At 39.3% G+C, this 26,044-nt stretch overlaps 1 protein-coding gene across 1 annotated transcript in view; it reads left to right on the forward strand.

Annotated features, from left to right (window-relative positions):
* Positions 1-26,044, forward strand: part of khdrbs2 (KH domain containing, RNA binding, signal transduction associated 2) — a 75,262-nt gene that overhangs the window by 40,414 nt on the left and 8,804 nt on the right. The window contains exons 5-6 of the mRNA XM_033979686.2: positions 9,407-9,531; positions 12,097-12,280. Of these exons, the coding sequence (XP_033835577.1) occupies positions 9,407-9,531; positions 12,097-12,280 (309 nt within the window). The remainder of the gene's footprint in view (positions 1-9,406; positions 9,532-12,096; positions 12,281-26,044) is intronic.

Below are 26,044 nucleotides of genomic sequence, written 5' to 3' on the forward strand. Positions count from 1 at the left end.
TCCTCGGCCGACACAAGGGTCCTGTCGAGTTGCATGGGCTCATCCGGCGGGGGCGGGGCAGCGCGTGGCTCCGGCGGGACCGGTGACCGGCGTCTCTCTCGGCGACGAGCCCGTAGGCGGTTGTCTATACGGTGAGTGAGGGAGATGAGGGTCCGCAGGTCGGGGGGTTCGTCCCGGGAAACCAATTCATCTTTCAAAGTCTCGTTCAGGCCCCGCACAAACACAGCCCGCAGCGCGCTGTCCGTCCAGTCCAGCTCCGCCGCATGTGTCCAGAATTCAATGGAATAATCCGCTACCGTCCTGGAGCCCTGGCTGAGAGTCAATAACCGGGAGGCAGCATTGTCCTGGTAGTGCGGGTGGTCAAACACCAGCTTAAACGTGGACACAAATTCATTAAAATCCAGGCTATCCACAGACGTCTTCATTAGGCGCGCCTCTGCCCACTGGAGAGCTCTGCCCCGGAGTAATCCACATATATATCGGATCTTGGTGGCCCCCGAGCTGAAACGAGAAGGGCATTGCTGGAACATGAACTCGCACTGGAACAGGAATCCGCGACAGAGGTGAGGTTGTCCAGCATACGGCTCCGGATCCGTGCCTCTCGGCTCCGGGAGGCGTGGCGGCGCTCCGGCTGCAGCAGGCGGGGTGACGAGGAGCGCGGCCACCTGGTGGTTAAGCTGTGCCACCTGCTGGGACAATGTCTGATTTAGCTCCAATAGAGTCCGAATGGATTGTTCATGCTGACCCAGCACCGCCTCGGGGTGAGAGTGCGTGAGGCGGCGCGTCTGGTCCGGATCTGAGCCTGCTTGGTCCATAGTGGCCAGACCGTTCTGTCGTAACGGTGCGGATAGGACCAAAGGATGCAGACCAGAGCAGTTTTAACAGTGTTTATTTACAGCGGTGAAAATGCAGTCTTTAAACAGGTCACAAGAGCAGGTACAGGAACCGGGGAGCGGGAGACGGGTCAGGCGGGTGCGGTGCAGGTAGAGGCGGGCAGGACAGGACCAGGACGGGGATAGAAGCAGGTGCGGTACCAGGGCAGGCGGATCAGACGAAGACCAGAGCGGGGAGCGGGTGACAAACCAGAGACCAGGACCGGACAGGAGACGAGACGAGCAGGAGACGAGACGAGCAGGAGACGAGACGAGCAGGAGACGAGACGAGCAGGAGACAAGACGAGCTGGAAGCGATACCGGGACTGGAACGTGGCGGCAGGAGCTGGGCGAGTAGAGGCAGGAATGTTTTACACGCGGACGGTCTGGCACCGAGTGTAGACTGCCAAGCCTTCTTGTACTCAGCAGCAGGTGGTGGTGATTAGGCTGATGCACCCCAGGTGTGCACGGGAGGAGTCAGGCACTCCACCCAGCTCCAGACACACAGGTAGGGGAGGGGGAGAGAGCACGGGAGGACAGGGAAACTGACATCATGACAATAAGTCTTTCAAAATGGTAATGAAGTGACTGCTGAAACTCATGCATAGTACAATTACTTCAAACGACTGCAATATTTTGTTTTATACCCAACACATGGCTGCTGCCCTCTGCTTAGTCTTATTTAGAAAACTCTTCATAGTTATCTTCTCTTCCATAAACTCATCTCTTAAAAATGAACCAAAGTAAAAGTATTTATAAAAAAAGACGCAAAGTAAAGTCATTAATGTATTTGATCATTTGTGGCTCATATGTCAAATATGAGTTTGTTAACATTTAAGTTTAAAATGAACAAAAGTGATTTCCTCAACTCCACAGACCCTGGTTTCAAAGAGAGCCTTAATATATTCAGCAATTAAAGTGCAGTATGGAGGAGCAACTTGGATAACTCCCGCTCCAACTTGGAGCCCAGAGAAGTTAGCAATAATTAATGTGCGTGTTGTGTACTCGGGCTGAGCCTGAGCTGTAAATATTAATCAAGGTTTGCAAATGTGACAGGCTTAATACAGAGTGCTGCTGTAAGACTTGTGCTCACAAATCGATGTTTGCATGTTTTCTCATCAGATCTGGACCACTGTGTGCTGTACAATTAAAAAAGGCCAGTGTAAAAACAATGTGTGTGACCTTTTTGTGCTTCAGAAAACTCCTGCTAATGATCAACCAGAAAACTGTTTTATTAAGCAAAAACATTTTTCAGTTCACACCAAATGTGGCAGAGTGATTAGCACTCCACCCTCACTAACTCATCAGTATCACCAGGTACATTCTAGTGTCGTATTTACTGAGCCAAATGCTTAAGCAGACACAGACAAGTAGTGCAAAAGTGTTACATTTTATTGTATCCAGGAAAAGGTATGTTGAAAGAGAACAGGGCAGTGGAGCTAGGATCTGGGTCTGGAGAGGTCTGCACAGAGGAGAGGTCGGTATTAGCAGCTAAGTAATTCAAAAAAGTAGGTTTAGCAAAAAGTGAGATGTGTGACTAAAGAGAGCCAAAGGTTAATACTACGCAAGGTTCACTGACGATCTGGCAACGAATGGAGGAAGAGACCGGGCTTTTCTACTAGAGTGAAGAGGGGATTGACCTGATGAGCTGCAGGCGGGACAGGCTCCAGAGAGTGCCCACTCCCCCCAGCTCCCCCCAGCTGCACACAGACAGACAAGGCCGTTTGTCAGTCCACGTGCTTGTGCAGAGCTGTGTGCTTGTGGACTTGAGAAACGTCACGCTCCACGACCCAAGTCCTGTTCCAATTCAAAGTTCACTTCTCAGCAAGACCGCTGGAAATTCCCGGATGAAAACTTGCTGGGCTCGTTTTACCGCGGGGATGCATCGGATGAGAGGTGTCCGTATTCAGCCCGATATCTTTACCACAGTGCACTTAACACAGCGCACCTGCGGCCGGTCACCGACACCCTGCGCGCGCTGCCATGTCCTCCGCCCGCGCATGGAGCCGCTGCGTGCGCATGGAGCGAGCCTATGCGTGCGGTCAAGCCCATAGATACAGCGCGCGCGTATCAATGCAGTATATCAGGGGCGTCAAACTCATTTTCACCGAGGGCCACATAAATAAAATGGCTGCTCTCAAAGGGCCAGATATAATTTAAGACAGTATAAATGTAACCAAATGTAACGTAAAATAAATGCAACTACTTTAAATCTTGTTAATTAATCGTTTTTGTATACTTATTCAAGTTACAAATATTGCATGGATCTGAAAAAAATGACTGTGTAACTGTGTATCTCCTGATAAACTGATATTTTAAGACAGTCATACCTTTTAATTGACCTTGTTGCGGGCCACATAAAATGATGTGGCGGGCCGCATTTGGCCCACGGGCCTTGAATTTGACATATGTGCAGTAAATGATCTAATGATTTCATTTGTAACACTTCTTCTCTATTTGTCATATTGCCTGTTAAACCTGGTAGACTTTGTTTTTAGCAGATGTGTAGAATGAACTTTGTTTCTGCTTCCATTTCCTCATAATGAATTAGTTATATCCAGTTATGAAACAAGAGGACAAATGCAGCAGGGTTTTGAGTACACCAGAGAATAAAGTCTCAATCTGAATAGTGAATAAATTAAATGATGTTTTGATTACCAGGCTGTATTTTTGTGAGCATCTTTTATTTCTTTATTTTAATTAATAATAATTGTTTAGGAAGGCCTATTATTATTATTATTATTATTATTATTATTATTATTATTATTATTATTATTATTATTATTATTATTATTATTACCAGCATAAGAATAACAGTCCTAAATGTACCCCTCAAAGAATGTTATTGGTCTATTTTTATTGTACAGTCTGTTTTGTAACATTCTGTTACATGGCTCCAATGAGAGTACTGCAGTGGGAATACTTACAATACCCTGTTTTCTTTGATTAAAAAACAAAATCTGTGCATGAATACCACCAAATGAAACAGTTCTGGATGACAGTTACTCAAAATTATTCCTAATATGTACAGTTACTTCTCAATACTGCATGAAGAAGACAATGTATATCAGCTTTATATTCTTATACAAAGGAAAAAAAGCCTTTGATCAGAATAAAAAGAACTGACGACAGCGCAGACATTTGGCTTGAATGATGAAGAGGCTGAGTTAGAATAAGTTATATTATGGATAAGGGTAATGCTTTATTGATTAGTTTCAAATTTACTGTTGGCTTTTATTATAGTGAGCACCCACATGCCCTTTCTTTCCTGTGACGTCATCAAACCCACCTGTGCCAAAAGCTGAGAGAGCCGAGTTTGTGCTCGTCAAGTCCATTCTCCGAGTCCGCACCCACAAGTGTGTACCCGGGAGAACATGAGTACGGAGTCTGAATACTACGAACTGAGCAACGGCCAAGGACACACAGAGACAAGAGGGAGGAGGAAACACAGGACATAGGAGGGAGGGGGCACTAAAATCATGACAGATAGATCTATGGAGGGAAAAGTAATAGTGAGAAATAATTCATACCCAAATAAACTGACCTTTGCTGCACATTGTGAGCTGCACAGACTCAATCCTTTGCCTCCTCGCGGATAAAACAATATGAAAATGTCTGTGTTGTTCGATCTATTTATGTTACAATATGTTGAACTATGCAGCTAGCAAAAAGCAGCCTGTTTTATCTGTCAGCAAATGCGATTTTAATTTAGTTTCACCAAGAGTACACACTGAAAAGTAAAAAAAACACAAGGACACATTCCCACATCCTGTCTATCTCTTTGCTCTGTAATCCGTCCACACGAATATAAACACATCAAAAGTACCCTGAAACACCTTACCTTTTCCTTTTTATAGTTCAAACCTGCTGGTGGCGTGATGTTATGGATTTGCAGAGAAACGGAGGATCGTAAACGCACCAGGCATCTGTCCGTATCCATAGTGACAGATGCTGCTGCCTCTGGCTCCACAAACCAGAGTCCTGCTGTGTGCCTTGTTTTAATGCAGCGCTGTGTGTCTAATGGGCACATCCAGCGGAGACGGCAATCACAGGGAGGTACGGAGAGGATGGGCTCTGATTAGATTTTTATTATTGTGTTATTTCTCCATTGTGGGATAAATTCTCTTATCTTGTTGCCTTGTTGGGAATTGTATATTTCTTTTTTTTTTTACATTTTTTACTGGTCTATCTCCATGGACACAAACAGGTGACGCTTTGATCAAGTGATTTTGTCGTGTCCAAACATTGAAGTAGCAGCTGGAAAGGACTAAAGACTAAGATCAGAACAGTAAAATGCGTCAAAAGATGAATAAGTAATACACTTGACTGAGGCTGTATGGCATTCACACACAAACACCGATGAAATAGACCTCATCCTGTGTTCATTTTTCTATTTCTATATAAATGACAGTAACAAAAACATTTTCTGAAATAATGAGATGATGAGTGAGCATAAGTGATGTGTGTAACGTACAGAAAGAATGAATGTATGAATATGCAAGAGAACAGCTGCTGCAGATGTAGCGCCTCGGGCCAGTTCTTGTATCATATGGTCTGAAGGCCAGTGCTGGAATTCATTTTGTAGAACAACCACAGCATTTTCCAACTTTACAGATATCGAGGGGTGAATGCATTTGAATTGAATAGTTACAAAATAACATCAAAAATATCCAAAATAAATAATACTTTAGGAAACTAGGGTTGTCAAAAGTAAAAAATAGATACTAAAATATCGCATAACTGGATAATCTTGATTTTAAATACTATAATTTTATGTTGAAAATTACAATATTCTCTAAAAAAAACTACAGTATCAAGTCTATTTTTAAGTATAGAAATCAAGTTTGAAATGTTAGTATCAAGACAATGTTATTTGTGACTGACGCCGAATACATCTACATTTAAAGGTCATAGTAAAGACAGTGAAAAGTGTTCTGATCCCACGGTTCAAGACTTCTTTATTTTGTGTTTTGTTGAACTGGTATTAGCATAAATATATTGTAGTAGATGGCAATTTAAATCCAAAGCCAAGTACTATCATATAAAACAATGCTCTAGATTTTCTTTAACAACCTGCACACAGAGACCTTTCCATTAGCCTTCACAACATGTTTTTTTTTTTTTTTTTTACAGAAAATGTATAGAAAATTGGCTTAAATGGACTATAATATAATTTTGTCCCTGTAAAGGACCTGTATTACACTATTTTCTGATCTGTTATATCTGTTGTTGTTTCATCAAAAACATCCCTGGGGTTGTTTTTTTGTTTCATTCACTCATGTTTAACACAAACCCTGTATATTTAGGCTTAAGTTCTTCTTTCAAACAGAAAACACTCTGTTGCACCTTGTGATGTCATCATGTGGTAATGCAGGGAGTGCTCCACTGTGTTTTTAAACTCTATACACCTTCACTAGAATCAATTGTATGATTTCAACGCAGGAATTGTAAATCTCTACTGAATAAAAGGTCAAATGTAGCTGTTAACTTGAAAACTACCACTACATGACATCACAAGGTGGAACAAAGCATTTTGAGCTTTGGCGATGTAAACAGACTAATAATAAAACATTAGTCAAACATGTGTGAATGAAACAAAACACAACTCCAGGCATGTTTTTCATTAAGTAACAGCCTTTTAACATGGCTTAATGCTCACAAGAATCCATTTTGCGCAATATAGGCCCTTTAATCAAACATATAAGTTATTCATTACTATCCTATAACACAAAGTAAAAACACCACTATTGTCTGTGTGGGTCAGGAGACTGTGATATGGAACCTTTCACCCAAATATTAGCTGATGAGGGCTCCAGTGTGCAGCAGGTCACAGTCTATCAGTCTCGTCCCGTAGAACAAACAGAGGGGCAGGTGCCTTCAGAGGGCGTTATCTCTTCTCCTGTTCCACCAGTGTCGATCTCCACCTTTACAGCCTGCCTGCATTTGTTGTTCTGGGATAAGCCGACACCAGATTTTCCAATTAAATCTCTGCTTTGTCTTCCTCCGCTCAACAGAATGCTGGAGATGACACTCATTTATTAAACAGAGAAGCACATGTGCACTCAGAGTCATGTGTTGTGGAAATGAGCCCGTTTTTCTCTCTCACGACTCAAATCTGCATCAGAATCTGCTCATCACTCCCTTATGTGGCATCCGCTATAACACCAGCTATGTGACAATGAAGTGACGCTGAATCCACGCTTGGTTTGTCATGTGGGACTTCACGATTAGAAAAACCTGAACATAAACAGGTTTGAATACGAATCAGAAAATGGTAGTTTGGTTTTCTGCCCAGAAGTCTTTATTTGGGACACGTTTTGCTGCTAAAACATGTTATAAAGTTGGTGGATTTGTGTAAATTGTTCAATGTTTATGTGCAACAACATTCAACATTGCACTGATTCTCTGAGAGGTTTTAAAACAGCTCCGTAGTCCATATAGAACTGATTTGCTGTCAAGATCGGCACCTCCATGCAAAATAATACAACCCGAACAGGCATGGCAGCGCCCACGGCAACTTCCAAAATAAGGTGAATAGGTTTCTCTTTTCTTTTTTTATTGTTTTGGCTGAATACAAAAATGCTAAGTCTCTCAAGCGTCTGGCTAGTTGTTTACCATGGCAACACCTGACTTAAACTTCAAACCAATAAGTACTTTTGTTAAATTTGCTTGTTAATACAATTAGCAAATCACAAAAGTTGCATTTCCTCCACAAACAACAAAATATCCGGTCTTGTTCTGCATAAAAATGTCATAGTTTAGAGCTATACAAATAAGATTCTTGTATTAGTTTGTCAGTTCATGTTCCAGTATTTGTATCAACTCTTCTGGACACGTTTAAAATGTGCACTTTGAACAGAATCCTATGATTCACATAAACAGCAAATCTAACCGCAATCACATTAGATATTTTCTTTCAGCCCTTTTGTTAACCTTGCCAGTCCCATATTATCTGATACAACCGCTTATTATTTGAGTGAAGTCAGCTTTTTTCTCCCCCAGTGACTCAACTTACAGAGTCGCTAAGGCCAAAAATAAATCTGGAAAACAAAGACATGTCTAAAGCAGAGACAGTTGAGAAATGGGTTGCTGCCTCTCCCACGTTGTTGATAGTGAAGGCACTTGTCTATTGGCCTCCCATCAGCGTCTCTAAGAAATACGACTGTTTATTTGTCAGCATGAGACAAGATAACGAACGCTGCTTTGTCCAGTGTTTATCTGTAGAGTAATGATCCATATCTTGTTTGGTGAATGTGAGGTATACTTCACTGTTATATTGTACACATACTTGTTCAAAATGGCTGTGATAGTTGGACCTGGCAGATATAATAAAAATGCTTTATAGTAAGTCTTAAAGTTTTATTAGATGCCCTACAGGTCTAAGTGAACAATATGATTTGATTAGATGTATTGATGTTGCGGTTGTGCAACATCTGTCTTTTACAAGGCAGTTGAAAATAAAAACTGCTCGTTATTGTATAGGCAAATGAAATGCGTTGAGGTTGTGGGTTTCGATGTAAAATCTTCTTGTGTTGCTGTGACTATATGTGTAAGTAATCTGTTTTTCTCTCACTTCCTCTGCATAAAAAACACAAAAAACAGTACATTCTCTGTTCACGAAATAGGGCAAAAGTGGCAACAATGATTATCTTAATATTTTTGAAGTATCCCGATATTCCAACGATATAATAATCCAACCAAAATGTGTTAAAAACATCTCTTTGAATATATCATTTGAGTTTGCGTTAATTTCGACTGATCACTAGCCGTCTTCCCAATTGTTGCTAAGTTGCTGTGACTTCAACAGATTTTGGCGCCGTTTTCCTGCAGATAGAAGCAGGACAACAGCGCCACCTGCAGTCTGACTTTCCAGGTGTGCGAGAGTAAAAAAGCCCCCTCGTCCCTTTTTAAAGTCCCCGGGGCACGTTTCCGCTTTTCAATTTCCCCCGTCTCAATGATGTTTGCTCCATCCCAGTTCATAATCTGGTTCTCTCCAGGAAAAGCGCTAGTGATCATTCGAAACTCTCAGCTATGAAAACAAACTAAACCTTGGTCTGAAAAAAAAATAAATTATCAGCAGACCAGATGAACCTCATTAGACTATATTAGTTGAGGTTGGGTTATCAGACAAATGTGAAATGGCTGTACAATTACCCACAAATATGCAGAAATAACACTTTGTACCCTTATTTGGAAGTTTACCGCATACGCTTTTTACATTTTCATTTTTAATCAGCTCTTTTTGGCAGCATTCTTTTATTATAATTGATGCGCTTGATATTCAGATTTTGCAGCCTATTTTTTGATACTCTGCCCACCTCTAGCTGTAAGTAAACCCAGTGCTTTGGCTCATGTCTGTCCTTTCCCCCGTACCCTTTCGCATAGTCTTCATTACAGGATGCTGTGTCCCTCTGTGTGTGTGGAGATAATTTTGATTTGATGACATTTGCTGCTGCCTGAGCATCTGTTGTATTAGGAGACAAATGTTGCGTTGTGTTTCTGATGGCACAGACTGCGCTGTTTGTCTCCCACAGGACTACAATGATGAGATCAGACAGGAGCAGCTGAGGGAGCTGTCCCTGCTCAACGGCTCAGAGGAGAGCAGAGGGAGGGGCACCCAGAGCAGGAGCACACGGCCGGCAACCACAGCGGCAAACAGGTAAAACACTGACTCCACTGAAGGCCGTCTGCTGGTCTGAAAAGTGTTCAAAAATAATCACCGTGAAAGGGAACATACACAATACACTTCACAAAATCAACTTTCATGAGTTTTTCACCACGTTACAATGGTTTTGCCTCATCATTAACCTACTCAAAGTTATGTTTAATTGTTTTATGCACGTCACCTTGCGTCGTCCTGCATTTGAGGCATGAGTGCTCAGAAAATCTCCCCCTATCCCCACCCACATCCCTGTTCTTACTTGTGATTATTTCAAACAGTTCTGCAGTTACAAGTCACTATTCCTGTTTCTATCCCTTCGCTGTTTTAGCTGTTGCATTTTCCCATGAACAAAATATAAAATGGTGATCTACTTAAGTTTTATTACTGGTACCAGAAAAAAAGAATGTGTCTTTTTAAAATGCTCTTATCAACAGAGACAGTAATTCTCAAACTGTGGGATCCTGCTGGTGGTATGTGAGCTTCATTTGTCTCCTGTAGAGCTAAACAACTGAAATTATGTGTCATTCCTCAGTTAGTTTTTTTTTTTTTTCTTTTTCTTTTTTTTTTTTAAACCATTTTCGGACCGTGTTTAGACCTGGTTCTGATAGTTCCTGGATTGTCAAATATTTTCTGAGGTAGTGCCTGCTGTGAATCACTGACACGTTTAGTGACTTGAATGTTTGATTTAGAAAAACTCGAATAACTAGCATCTCTTTACCCAGAATCGTGCGTCACAAGCTGTTTAACTGTCTGTACCTGTCTCAATCATACAGTACGTGCACCAGTCAACCATAGGAGTAGAATTGCAAGATACTGTATGGGTATCCTGGTGTAGAAAGCTTTAAAAACTCAAACCTTTAGCTTATGTTGTTAAAGTTGTAATGTTGTGACGATGGATATGAAGAACTACATAATGGACAATTAGTGAAGCTACTGATATTATCATAACAGAAAACCATGCACCATTTGGTCTGAACAAACGTATTAAGTCTATAATTGACATTTGAAGAAATATTCAGCGCAGTTACTGTATTAACAGAGATAACAGCAAAAAAGGACAGAAAAATAAATTGGCAGAGCTGCTGGTGTGAAAACCATTTTCCTCCTGCAGCTTTTTAAGTTCTTTTTTTACCTGAGCCTGGGTGGCCTCACAGGAATAAGCAAGTACAGCGCGCCACAGCAGCATGGCCTAATTCAGACAGTGGATGTAGATGAGCTAAATCCAGCCTCAACATGGGACAGCTCATATTTAAAGACACCACTGTTTTAAGGGTTTTCTCTTGTGGCGCACTGATGAATGGTGATAAAGCTCTAGTGGAACATATGCATCAATAATTTGGCTTTCATTTTTAATGTATTTTTGTATTATAGAATATAATATAAATACCTTAAGGGTAACTCACCAAACTTGCCTATGATTATGTACTGCTTTACTGTAAACTATTACATTTTTTAAAGTGATGTAAGCTGGCCTAATAGGATCTAATAGCATTTTTGCTCTTACAATCAGACCTTAAATAATCTAACGGAACGCTTCACATCTAAACATTGTAGTGTTATGTCACAATTAAAAAGACATACTTAATTAATACAACTAGCGTTTTGAGTAGTTAACATTGTATTTATTAAATTTTTGTAAATAACAGTTTCATTGTTGATGTACAAATTCAATATTTTTCATGTTTTGTAATTCCCGAATAACAAACCAAAGTCAAAAACACAGCTCAGTGCTCAAAATGACATATCAGGGGAACCGTTTCGCCCTCAGACATGTTTAATTCTTAAATCTGCCTTCTTTCAAAACACAACAAAAAACTTTTCAGCATCAGCCTCCTTGAAGCCTCCCTGTGTGTTTTACTTTCCCGGTCCCACAGCAGTAATCCTGCGACAGAACAGCTGAATGTTTCTTAAGTGGACAACTTAACAATTGTCCTAACAGTGAAGACAAGCCTGTCGCCTTAGAACTGCTCCAGGCATAAGGAGATGTGATTTTGTAACTGCAGCAATGTTCAGCTTTTCTGTGTTTTACCAAAAAACCCAGGCTGTGCTCACTGGAGTATTAGCAGGAAGATACAGACATTTGAAGCCATGGAATCTTTTTATGATATACCGGTAGTTACAAAACGAAGGTCTGCCTTGATAATGACTATAACAACTTATCGTTCAGTAAATGATAGTGGGACAATTTAATATCTATTGTATGTACTTTTTTGCACATTTTTGTTTGTTTGTAGTACGAGATGAATTGTATTTTTGTAAGTACCGGTAACTATGGCTCATTATAAATACTCGTATACAGTATATACTAATATAGTGTTTCATTTTGCTACTTATTTGTTGCAGCTTATGTTTTAAATAAATTGTACATTCAGAAAAGATTCTATGGGGATTATCCTGCTTTAGATTTAATGTCAGTAGCATAAAGTAGTACCAATATTATCATTTATCGAGATATTTTCTGTTGAAATATATCACTCAAATCGTACGTAGCGCATACACAAGCTTCTTTCGATCTAGGCTCCACCCCTTTATTGGGCCTAACAGACTTTCATGTTTTGCCAGGGGCCACAGAGGCACGACGAGAAACTCTGTCGCCCCCCGGGGTTCGACGGCAGCATCGCACACCAAACCGCCCACAGCTGTTGTATCCAGAGACGCGCAACCACCGAGACCCAGGGGGGCAGCAGCGAGCAACGCGTACAGACCGCCACTTATACCAGCTACACACGAAGCATATGATGATTATGTAAGTTCAATTTTGTTCACTAATAAGGAATGAATGAAGCAATGTTTAAAATACCATAACTATAAAGCCGTCGTCATAGAGATGCTCGCCGGTTGAGTCGAATAACACAGCAATGCAATGTCTAGTGAGGGTGAATTAACAGTCTACTGCAGGCTTCAAGGTGAATGAGCCTTTGTGAATGAATTGAAACAAATGGCTGTCTGAAGAGCCAGTGTTGAAGTTAATATGAGAGAGGCAGTTAATTGGATGGGTTAAATCTATAGCAGCTACAGAAAGAACAAACAGTATCAAGTATCAATCTAGTGCAGCAGTGTTAGAGTAGGCAAGTACTATCAACTTTCAGACAAAGGATATGCAAATTTAAAGTCATTTATTAGACCTATCCATGATCTTTTAAGTGATGAAAAATGAGAACCGTTGCCATAATAATTAATAATTCAAAACAAAAATCAATGCTTTAACAAGAAGCTGAAACCCACGCACAGGCATAATCTTAGACATTTAAGATAACGAGTAAAAGGCTGAAGTTCTATTTTTAGCATTGCATTTGTTTATTTTGTAGGGCTAGTAAAAAAAGTAAGTAAAAGTAAAAACTAAAAGTAAATTGACTTTTTTCAGCTTTCTATCACGTTATAACATTGTTCCCTCATCAAAAACATACTAGGAGTGGTTGTATATGTTATCCATGCATGTTTGCGTAATTTAGCGATCTCTTCCGGCGCTATTTGAATCTTCCTTGCAGTTAACAAGGCTCTGCCGACAAGCCTACGTAACCCATGTTTCCGCACAGCCATTTGTCATACATATACAAGAGCAGGATGCAAAACAATACTCTGCAATACAGAGAGCTGATGCCATGTGCAGTAGTTTCATTAGCGGGATGGACACTGATGGTGTAGTGATCGCGCTCTGAAGAGGGAGTGAGTGGGGCAAGAGTGGACTAAGAGCAAATAAACAAAACTTCAAAACAAAACTGAAACATTGGAATATGTTGTTTTGGGTGAATGTAGCATTTTCAAAACAATAAAAACACTGAAATGTGTAAATATAGCGTTTTTGTTTTAGTGTTTTAGTGTTTCTGTAAATATACTCCACTGGGATATTATTAAGTGGCTTCATGTCAGCTTTATTTGGGTCAGATTTTCCCTAAAAATCTATCACGGGCCTTTCATGATTAAAACCACTAATCCACTGATCAAAAGAACTGTATACTGTTTGTTTGGGTACTTGGCCTGTAATTACAGTGTGAGGAATGTTCTAGCATAATGCCCGGTAACAGAAACATGGGGCAGCGAGTGGGTGGCTTCAGTCAGAAGATTGAGTATTAAGTGTTACTTGTGGATTGCATTATTGAGTGGGCTCAGTGTACAACCGCTCATGAACTTTGAACCCTATCGAGAAATGTGTTTACTAATACAGCAGCCGAGAGAACAAGACGGTGAAGTGTGAGTGAAAAACACATTTCTAAGGCAAGTCATTCTCTGGAGCGTGAGTGTATGTGTACATGTACATGTTTGTACGAGACTCTACTGCTCATGTCTATATGATTATTACAGATACATTTAGATTGTATCTGCAGATCTAGTGTCACAAGATCCTGCAAGATTAAGACACCATAAGATCTCTCATCCTTGAGAAAAAATATCTTTTGATTTTGGATATGAAGAGTTCAATAGCAAAAACAGATATTTCCATTTTGAAAAATTCCCAAAAAGTGTTTTCTTTCTGTTACCACCTTGTAAAGATATTATCAATGACCATAATGAACAGTGGACTTTATCAAGAAGGGATGGAATAAGATGTGGCTTTTGGAAATATTACTCTACTAAGAGTAAACTGCAAGCTTCTGATGGCTTTTTCAGTTGACACATATCTGTGTTTGTAAATGAACTCCTCATACATTTTTTTTTTAATTTAATGATTTTAATTGAATATTAATGATATATTATTTTTCACATAATACAGCTAAACTCTGCAGTAATCATAACAAATAACTGTGGCATGCACATAAAGTTTTTCCAAAAATAAATGATAAATATTGTTAAATTAATAAACATCATATATCTGTATACCCAGTGATAAAACAAACGTGTTTGAATCATTATTATTTATTCACAATAGATGCCCAGTGCTTTGGCTAACAGTAGAGATGGCCAGTATATCAGTTGAAAGTATTTATTTATTTTATTTTATTTTTTCAGATATTGGTATTGATGTAACATTGAAAATATGTTTCTAAGATCCTGTCAAAATCTTGAATGCTGGTACAAGACACAAGACAAGTAAATTAATTTTGGTTATGATTCTGACAACACAAATATGAGACATATCCCTGGTAGTAGGTGGGCAAAGTCAGCTTGTTGAATATAGCTGTGTTGAGTGGGCTCATAGTTGCTTTTGAACCTTGGCATTTTATTTCGAGCTTTGTTTACTCATTCAACTCTCCATTTAAAGAGCAGTGTTTGTGTGGGAAGATGTTCTTTTTCTTTGTACAGTATTTTCTGACAAAGATTTATATCAACACTCTTGCATGCCCTTGGTAATGTGGGGGTTGTCCTTAGATCTAAATTCAAGGGCATTTGAAATGACTGCACAAGGTGAGCTTCAAGTTTCCTCTGAATGAAAAAAGGCAACACTTTCACTAGTCGATTTCCTCAGAGCCTTCCCACTAAGCAAAGCCCCCGTGTGCTGGTTATTGAAGATTGGACTGTCTGCATGGGGAACAGCAAAGCGCAGTCTCATTACCAAACCAAATTGAGTTCTGATGTTGAGCCTATGTATTTCAGAGGGGTGAAGAAAAAGCTAGGCGTTTTTTCCCCCTTTGTAATTGGACGTTGGGATGGAGCAGAGATGAGGGATTACACAAAGATGAACATTTTCTCAGCTCTCATACTCGCGACTTTGCACAGCACGTTTCCAGAGTCTAGCAGGGCTCTCAGATACTGTAGTTGTTTGCTTTCCAATCAGAGCTTACAGGACACCGCTTTGGTCGTTGTTATTCCACCACACGAATCTGGCTCTGTGTGACTCAACACAATATTGGACCGGCAGAGTCTTCCATCTTTGCCACTGCCCGGAGTTTGTGCCTCTACAGAAAGAGCAGAGGTACATGTACTGTGGAACATCCAACACAGTTATTTTAAGATTGCTCAAATACAGGTAGCCAATATTGGTAGCATGATATGATTTGTTGATGAATATTTTAAGTTTACATTGAAAGCTTGATGAGGCCACTGCTTTGATTATGACAACTGCTGTTACTATATTGTCAGCCGTGCTTCTACCTGAAATAATATTCATCTCCATGGACATGTTGTAGCTTTTAGAATATTCCACAGTAGAGCATTAAACTGATCCATCTTACATTAATTTCCTTACACATGTTTTATTGCAAGTATATGCGGTAAAACCTCCCTTCGTACGCTTGATACTACTCGAATAGCAAGGTTAGATGCATTGCTCTTTCAACTACAGAAGCTACTCTTTCCGCTACCATTTGTGCTACTTCTGTTAGATCTGAGTGCTGCGTTTGACACGGTTGATCATGAGATGCTCTTACAGAGACTAGAGAACAGGGTGGGTACCTCTGGTACTGCACTAAACTGGTTCAAGTCCTATCTAAAAGACAGGAAGCACTTTGTAGAAATTGGAAACTGTCTCAGATCACATGGCCCAGACCCCCATACCCCAAGGGTCAGTCCTGGGACCACTTTTGTTCAACCTCTACATGCTGCCGCTGGGCCAGTTAATACACAACAATAATGTGTCCTACCACAACTCTGCAGATGACACTCACTGGTAACAGGTGAATATGGACCACTGCATCCAACAGATCAGTGTGTGGATGCAAAACAACTTTCTCCAGCTAAACTCAGACAAGACTGAAGTCATAGTCTCTTTCCCCACAGAAACAAAGAGAAAGTGTCAGCAGTCACCTCCAGTCTCTCTCTCTCTACAACTATAAAATCAGGCTAGAAATCTGGGGGTAATAATGGACTCAGACTTGAACTTTAACAGCCACATCAGATCAATAACATCTGCTGCTTTTTACCATCTAAAAACACTGCAAAAATCAAAGGTATACTGTCTAAACCAGACGTGGAGAAACTTATCCATGCATTTGCCTCCAATAGATTAGATTAGTGTAATGGCCTGCTCATTGTAAAACAGCTGCAGTACATCCAGAATTCTGCTGCTTGGGTCCTGACTAGAAACATAAGTCCTGTGCTCAGGTCTCTGCTCTGGCTCCTATGGCTCAGAGAATAGACTTTAAAGCAGCTCTGCTCGTGTACAAGTCTCTTCATGCTCTAGTACCAAAGTACATCTCTGACATTTTAGAGCCATATGAACCATCTCGCACTCTGAGGACTTCAGGGACCGGCCTCCTGCTGGTGCCCAGGGTCAGTACTAAACATGGGGAATCAGTATTTCAGTTTTATGCAGCTAAAACCTGGAACAGTCTTTCTGAAGATGTGATACAGGCCTTTACTTGTGTTTAATGTTTAAATCCAGGCTCAAACGGTTCTGTTTAGCTGCATGTATAACTGTGCTTCTCTTTTAATGTTAATTTATGTATTGATTTCTTTTTATTGTAATTTTAATGTCTTTCTTATTCTGAATGTCTTACTTGTGTACGAACTCTGCTATACAGATACACTTGCCTTGCCTTACTACAACTACTATTACTACTATTACTACTGCTACCTCTACTTATACAATTATAACGGTAACACTTTGACCTGGATTATGAAACTTGATTGGATATTTTGTTTAATTCCTAAAATGTATTTGAGTAATGTAGTGGGCTTAAGTATCCAGTTCCTTCTGAAATAGATCTAGTGCACCTTGACTCCCGGCTGTTGAAAGAGAACATCTCCTGAGACCTGTGATTGATGGACTGACGTCAAACTGTCAGAGTGCCTATAAAAGTGATACTGCGAGAATGACCATAATTGTACCCTAATCCACAGCACTATTGATTTAGAGCCCCAATAGGAAGAAGTCTGAGGAGGCTGGCGGTTATCAGGTGACGCGCTTTATAATTTATGAATACAACATTTCCTTTTCCTTCGCAACCACAAATCTCACCTTGACATCGTCTTTACATTACTGTTCCAGTCACTGTAACATCACCTCCCAGGGCTGTCACACCAACTACATCCTCTCTCGGTCTGAATGCTGTTTTGACGTTTGCCAATTCAAAGCACACTTGACCTTTTTAGTATGGACATCTCTGACATTTTGGCACCAGTCAGAATAAATGTTCATTCTCACTCAACCTTTAACTTAAGTATTTTAAAGAATATATTATTGAACTGAACAGCCAAGATTTTTACTCATAAGACAGCAGCTTTAACTTACGTGTACTGTCTTCTATTTTTCTACTCTTTAAGTCAGAGGTGTCCATACATTTCTCATTAAGGGTCACATATAAAAACACAGACAAAGCTGAGGGCCGATTGAGGGCCACAGACTGATCGCCAATACAGTGAATACTTCAAATCTGTGTTATTATTACAAATTAGACTGGACCACTAGACCTCATGCTTACATCCACAATGGAACACATTAAATATTTGATATGGATTTTTTGATAGGTAGATTTTCATAAATGTACAGTAAAAAGTGCTGTTTAAGTACTATAATATGGACCAATTCACCTGGAAGCTTAAGGGCCAAGAAAAATTGGTCTGAGGGCCGCATTTTGCCCCCGGGCCACAGTTTGGACATGCCTGCTTTAAGTTAACAGTGTGGGCTCTCAACACTCAATAAAATAACTTGACCTGTCTGTTTGATTATACTAATACCAATTGCGTTGATGATTGAGTCACAATATATAATTACAAAATGCAAGAATGCTTTGATTAAAATTGACATGAAATTAGGGTCCAATATTTAAATTTGGATAATATTTAGCACATAAAGGTGCATAGGCCCATGTGCCATTCCCAGCTTGTCCTCAGTGCGTCAGATGTGTCTTTTTAAACAGACTATTGATTTAACATCTCTGTACTAGATTATGGAAATATAATATGCATGCAGACTTCAGCCTCTACTTTGAAACCTTTAGATACACTCTTTCATTCAGCCCTTCGTTTCATAATAGGTGATGAATTTAAAACCCATCACACTCTATGAAAAAGAAGATTGGCCATCGCTATTTGTCAGAAGAGAACAACACTGTATAAAATGTATCTATAAGGGACGACTTGATAGGTTGCCTGAATATCTCACTTACTTTGTTGAACTTTGATACAGGAACTTTAATACAAGACTTCATGATTGTCTACGTCTAAAAGCTGGCTGCACTAGAACTAAAATGAAAAAAAAAAAAAGCTTTCTGTTCTTTTGCTTCCCAAAAGTGGAATACATTTCAAGGACACACAAAACTGAATACACTGTTGCCACAAATGCACTTTAATAATAGTGATAAACATTTATAATCACACCTGCACCTGTTTTTAATGTGTTAAATGGACCCATGAGCGCTCTTATTGGGCTCTCCCTGTAGAAATAAAGACAGATGAAAATGAAATCTAAATAGAAGAGAAATTAGTCAAATGTTCATAGTTCAAACCTGCCAATTTGTGATCCCACATTGTACATTTCAACATTGCCTCTAAAGTCACAATATTGCTGGATGCTGTTTGAGTCTGGAATAAAATGCAGTTTAAAGGCCACGTTCAAAACTATGGCCTGAAAGACTGCACGATCCATGAGTCTTTGAAAGGACCTGCCAATTAAATATGCCCTTGTGGATTAAAAAGGTGAATTGAAATCAATGATACAGGATCCAATACTGTGAGATTCCCTCGACACACTAAAAGATGTAATATAGAGGGCAGCATGAATTAGACGGAGGAGAAGAAATATTTAATCTATGCATTAGTCAGTATTCATTTATTCTATCTGCTTCCACGAGTTAATCAGAAAATTCTATTAAGCACGGCTCAACATCCCGTTCTAAAGTCTCACATTAAATATTAGATTTTAGTCTTTAACTCATCATCCAATCAGTCCCTGTGCCACAATAGAGCCGTTTACAAATGCATTTCCCTTCATCGTTTTCATGCAGAGACCCCGCACACCAAGACAACACTGTTTTTAAATTAGAGCAGTGTTTTGAGCCAGAAGCGCATTTGCATGGGATTGCTTATTCATAAAAACTCACATCTCCGCGTAGTATTTCTGCCTGTACTTTTCCTCAGTGCGTTTGGTTAATGGACAGAGCGCTGGCCCCGTAAACAGTGATTGTGCGGGTGTGTGGGGAAGCAGGTCGTCATGTAACAGGGGTGTCTCTTGGGGATATAGAGATTAATGTGCTCTGTCAGACTGTCAGGCCTGTAAAACTAATACAGTGACAGTGACCATTATTGTGGCTACCATGGTATAGAAAGTGACGGAGGCGAGCGGATTGGGTTGTTGTTACGCAGGAAGAGGTGGTGTAGAGCTTGGGAGGTGTGACGTGGTCGTGTATCAAAATTCACGACTGTGGTTAGTACGGTGAAGGCTGACAGTGTTGATTAAGTACATGTAATAGCGTGAAATGTATAGTACTACAGTAAGTTTTCTTCAAATAGCACAATTATTATCAAGTATTAGACTGTATGTTTTATATAACTGTACAGTCCCATGTGAGACAGCAGTATATGCACTATTACACTTAAAGGGACCATATTAAACCGTTTTCTGTATGTTATAATGTTGCTTCGTCATCACAAACATACAGTTTCACTAGAATCATTTGGATAATTGCAGCCCTGGTATTGCTAATCACTACTAAACTAAGACTACAGGACATCATAAGGTTAAACTGAGCATTTTGAGGTTTAAGAACGTAGACAGACTAATAGTATAGAGTTACTTAGACATTTGTGAATGAAACAAAATGCAACTTTAAGTATGTAGTTGATGAGGTAATAGTATTATAACATGTCTTAAAGCTCATAAGAGTCAATTTTGCGTAATATAGAACCTTTACCTTGTCCTTAAAAATGTTAATAATTGTAGACAGAGCTCCAAAAAGGAACATGACACAGAAATAACAACTAAACAATACAAGTTTCTGCACTCAATACAAATACATACCTGTGTTAAACTGTGTTGCGACCAAACCCCTTGATTAGAGAAATACAGTTGTTGATAGTTTCTCCCACTCTTCACCCTGACATTACTGCACTTTCTAACTACAAATCTTTAAAAAAAAAAAAGAAAGAAAGAGTGAATCTGAACTTCCTAATGTTCTTAAGAGCTGTTGCTGCAATTAAAAACTTTAATAGCACCTGTAAGTAAATGAAAATGAAACAGCCATTCAAAGTTCTAAGAAACTGACCATTAGCAGCAGTTTGTTTAAGGCCGCATCAACAAAAAAGCTCTAGTATCGATTGATTTGTTTATTTAGAAAACTGTAGTATACTTTGAAAATCACATGTTAATGCACTACTAATTTATTTAATTCATTTATTTTTGGACCTTGCATGGACCTTGAGTGTAAAGCCAGTGGTAATTCTCAACTCCTGTCCATTGTTGGGCTTTTTCCGGCACAAAACAGTTAAAAATAGTTTAAAGCACATCTTTAGACTAGGCCTGTCACGATAAATACTGCATCAACTTATAATTTAATCTGTGAAAGCTGAAACAATCAGGGTCAATATTTATCGTTTATTTATATTGTTTTATTTTTATTTTTTGCACTACAGAACTGGGAATTTAGGGTTATTTTTTTGGCTACATGATAAGATTTGAGCTGAATAAATAACTTCTATGCACACTGAGTACTAAAGTGTTTTTTTCTGCTGTTTATTTATTGCAGCTCATGTTTTGTTTTGTTTTTTTCCTACAATTTTGCACATTTAAAATAGTTTTAATGGTTTAAATCTGCTCTTGGGGTTTTGTGTTTGGCATAAATTAGTGTCAGTATTATCGTTTATCGTCAAACTTCAAAATGTGTTATTGTGACAGGCCAACTTTACAGCAGTGCAGTTTCACATTTCAGACATTCCCACATCCAAACACATATTCACATTTACACACGATACAATATTTATAGGTAGGTACAACGTTGGTTTATTTTTAACCCGGACTTGAGCCTTGAGATGAGCAACTTGTCCTAGTTGTTCACATATCAATGTCGACATCACTTTAAGGCCGCACCATATCATGTTTATGTTTATTTATTTAGATTTTAATAACCCGTATCTATTGTAGATCAGTGTGATGCGCCACAGTATCAATAATCCGCTCATCGCATTAGAATGAACGCAGGGACGGTACAATGGGATTGTAGATGCACTATCAGGTCAAACAAGGTCTGCTCTTCGCTGATAATTTATCTGCCTCTTCAGCAATCAGAACATGTCGTGTGGATTATTAATTACCCTGCGTTCTTACCGGGCCTTTTAAAGTGTGTAATTTCAGATTGTTCATGTCTGTTTTGGATGTATAACTGTCAGACAAGTAGCTTAAACTTATCAGTATGCAGCTCAACATTTTTGCTGTGTAAGATCTGCATTCCTTTAAAACTATGGAGTCATCATTCATCATTCATAAGGGCTAATCGTACTGATAATATTTATGTTTGCATTGGAGGTAAAATATCTTTTTTACATAAATAATACAAAATATGAAATAATGACTTGTCGTTTCTGCTGAGGTAAAGTTAAAGCAGGTCTATTCTGCAAAATCGACTTTTCAAAGCTTTTAATGTTGTAGTTGTTTCCACTTCTCATTTACTCTCTCGAAGTTTGATTTATTTTTGAGGGATTTGTGCATGTTTGAGCAATCTTTAGTCACTTATTTTCAAGACGCCAATCCCTGTTTTCACCACCATCGCCACACGTCCACTGCTCTTTACTCTTCAGTTTTATTTTCTTAATCGGTGATAGGTGCAGGGTTCAGCAGCGTCGCACAGTCGTTTATGGTACAGGTACTCGCTAGCGTGATCTGCATCTATCCACAGGGGGAGGGCCAGTAGCTCCACGGCTCTTTGTTCAGCTCCCATTGGGCACCGCGTTTTTCTAACATAGATTATAACTATATACAAGAACCATAGGTCTTCTTTAAGGTACACTTTATTGTCACTAAAGGAATGTGTTCTCTGCATTTGAAATATGTATAGGCTGCTATACTTCTGGCATTGAGACAGTGTATTTCTTGGCAGTCCTCCTTTAAACCCAGTGCGTATTAGAGGTAGAAGAAGTCAGTTGAGATTTGAGAACAAATGGAAGTGTCTACATTTTGCTTAGTGAAGGTAAATTCTTCTTTACTACTTGTGCTTCTTACATCTCTTGCTGCTGTTGCAATAGTTAATGGTGCACACTATGGAACTAATTTGTCTCTATGGAGATTATATTGCTTTGCCTAGTGAATGGCATTAAGCTTATCTATCTGGCATTTCAATTCATCTTTATTGCAGACTCATGGTCCATTTTAAAACAGACAAGTGACAATACAAACAATAAACATTTAAGTTTGGAAAAGAACCACACCAGGGTCTCCGCATCTTGCACCGAATCTTACATTATTATTTCATGTTCTGATGTATTCAGCCTGCAAATAAAACTGTACATTTATTCAACTACAGTTTTGCTTGTTTCCATGGAGAAAGACAGGCTTAATGGCATAAAATGGGGCATTTCAGGCAAAACAATAATAACATCTCTATGAATAGAAGTAGATAGTGTATACCCCCCACTAAAAAAGTTACATAGTGAACCTTTAATTAAACAAACTCAAAAAAAGCTGACCCTGTATAAATTGTAATGTTTGACCCTGTGTAAATTGTAATGTTTCACTTATGCAGCGGTGGGTTTTTAGCCTGTATTTAATTGTTAATGGATTGATTTAATGCTTTCAGGCCTTCAGCCATATTATGATTCTGTACAGAAAATTACATTCATAAATCTACTCCTATTTTACATGCTTTGTGGCCGACAGCGGTGATGGTTACAATAAATAATTACTACAATTTCTCAGGCAGGTTCAACTCAGGGACATCTGACAGCGATCAGTTTAAACTCTTGCGTGAAAAGTGCCAAGTGAACGCACAGGCCAGATTAAATAGTGATGGATGACAGCTTGTATGGACTGAGACGGCAGACTTAGACTAATGTTAAAGATCAAATCCCATCTGGATCAAGTCTTATCTTGTGCTGTCAGCATTCACTAGACAATGAGAGCCCTGCCTCACTGACAGTACAGCACAAATTGTACAAATTGCTGGTGAAATCCAAAATGCAAGGCTTGGTTTTTCAACTTGAGGCTTGAGCCCTGCATCCCCTGACTGTGTGCGAAATGCTCTAATGTGATTAAACACAGAGCTCAGAGCCGCTTTGAAGGAAAAAAACTTGCATCTATAGAGTGTGGCAAAAGCAGAGGACATCCTTTTGAAATGAGGACAAATTCTTTCCATATCATCCAGTTCACTAACAGAAAAGATATGTGAGCTTTATCTTTTTGTATTCCATATTTACGCAAAGAGTCCACAAATAGACCAAGGTCCTTTCAAGTGTTAGCTATATGCACTTCTCGAACAGACAAGTACATGTGTGCAAGTAATACAGTGTGTACTTATGATGTGACAGACAAATGCTGCTTCATTGAGCTGTGTCTTATTCAGTGACGGAGCATACTTAGGTTTAAATATAAAGCTTGAAGCCGAAACTTGAAATCAATGGATTAACCTTCAAAACTCCTTTGAATCCAAGACATCAAAGGTGTGTTTTTACTTGCCACGGTGGCCAGTTGGGGAAAGGTGGCAGTAAAAGGTGGACCATCTTACACTATGTTGTTTCCTCATCACAAACATACCTGGAGTTTTGTTTTCGTTCACAAACCCTCCATATTTAGGCGTACAGTTCCACTTTTGATGTTATGTGGTAATACAGGAAGTGCTCCATTGTGTTTTTTAAATTCTATACACCTTCACTAGAATCATCTGGACAATTTCAGCCCCGTAGAAGGTAAAAGGTGGCTGTTAACTTACTCAAACAATGAATGAAACTCCAGGCACAGCACAACTCCAGGTATGTTTTGAAGACGTAACAGCATTGTGTAAACTTCTGAAGCTATTTTCAATGTATTTTCAATATTTTCTGAAAGAATAAAGGGTTAGGAAGAAATATGTACAATCTCATTGTAAATTCTAACATGACCAGAGATGCTCATCTAAAAGTTACACCTTGAGGAGAAAATGAAGCCCAGAATTCTCTCAAATAAAAGGGAAGTCCAGTTATTTACATTTAGGACAAATATGTTTGGCACACATCACCTTTAATTCTCTAGTAACAATAAATGTATTTGCAACTGCTCCACCTTATTTTGGTCTGAGTATAGGATGGAAAACATGTTGGAGGTGACAATTGTGACGGTGGGATAGAATGTTGCACCATAATATAGGGCAGTATAATCAAAGAGTCAAAGAAATGTATTGTCATGTACACAGTGAAAACGTAGTTTAAACTATGCAATAAAAGTCTTACTTGCTGGTTTCCTGTAGAAAGAAATGAGTGTAGTGACCTACACTAAAAAAGACACAGAACGTTGTGAACACTGCATAAAAACAATTGCACTAGTTACTGAGTATTTAATGGCTTGTGGGAAGAGACTGTCAGTGAGCCACATAGTTCTTGAACTGATGCTGCTGTAGTGCCTCCTAGAGGGAAGAAGTGCAAACAGTGAGGTCTGAGGGTGTGTCCGGTCTTTAATAATGTTCTTGGCACTCCTGGGTTTCTTGGAAGAGGGAAGGCCACTCCACAGATATACTGTGCAAATCACATGCTGGAGCGCCTTCCTTTGTTGCACTGTGCAGTTTCCACACTACACAGTGATGGAGCTGGAAACATCAGTCTCCTCTGTACTCCTGTAGAAACTGCTCAAGATTCTGTTTTTCATGCTAAATTTCTTTCTAAAGAAGTAGAGTCTTGTGTGGGACATCTTAATGAGTTGGGATGTGTTCTGTGACCAGATAAGATCTTTCCTGATATGGACTTCTAGGAATTTAAATGTTGCTATCCTCTCTACCTCCACCTCTCCTATGTAGATCTTTATTTATACAGGGAGAAGAGCAGACTCTCTTTTTCATGAGCGCCCTGTTAAAATACATAACAGTACAAACAAGAACAAACAAAACAAATAACAGGTCCATTTAAAACATTAAAAACAGGTGCAGGTGTGATTATAAATGTTTATCACCAGATTATTAAAGTGCAGCCCATCACTGAACGAGTGTATCGAAAGTAGAAAGTAGAGGCTGAAGTCTGCATGTATTTTATATTTCCATAATCCAGTACAGAAAGAAAGGCTGCTTGAACACTTTCTGTAATTCAATAGGATACATGATTTGCAGTAAAGCAGTCACATGAGACACTGTTTATCCTATGCATAAGGAGTCATTCATTATGCACACTCCAGCATTAGATTGATATTGTCAGCCAACAGTTGTTTTTTTTTTTTTTTTTTTTCAGCTCTATTTAAATTAATGCCATTGCGGGAAAATAGACTATTCCTCTTATAGAATCCACAATAATTATCCACAAAAGGTATTCCTAGAGCACTACAATAACTGGGAGATGAAAGTGGCAAAGTGGAGCATCCAAGGTCCTCTTAGCTATAGAAACACGTCTGAGGAACGTCCAAGGTTCTCTGTAACCTATTGAGAGAAATGTGAAGAAGATCTAGGGTCCTTCAGCTGCTCTGGGGTCAAGTCTGAAGAGCATCCAAAGACCTCTAGATGCTATTAGTCTATAGAACATCCAGTGTTCTCTC

Source organism: Periophthalmus magnuspinnatus, chromosome 15, assembly GCF_009829125.3.
Source record: "Periophthalmus magnuspinnatus isolate fPerMag1 chromosome 15, fPerMag1.2.pri, whole genome shotgun sequence".
Classification (NCBI taxonomy): domain Eukaryota; kingdom Metazoa; phylum Chordata; class Actinopteri; order Gobiiformes; family Gobiidae; genus Periophthalmus; species Periophthalmus magnuspinnatus.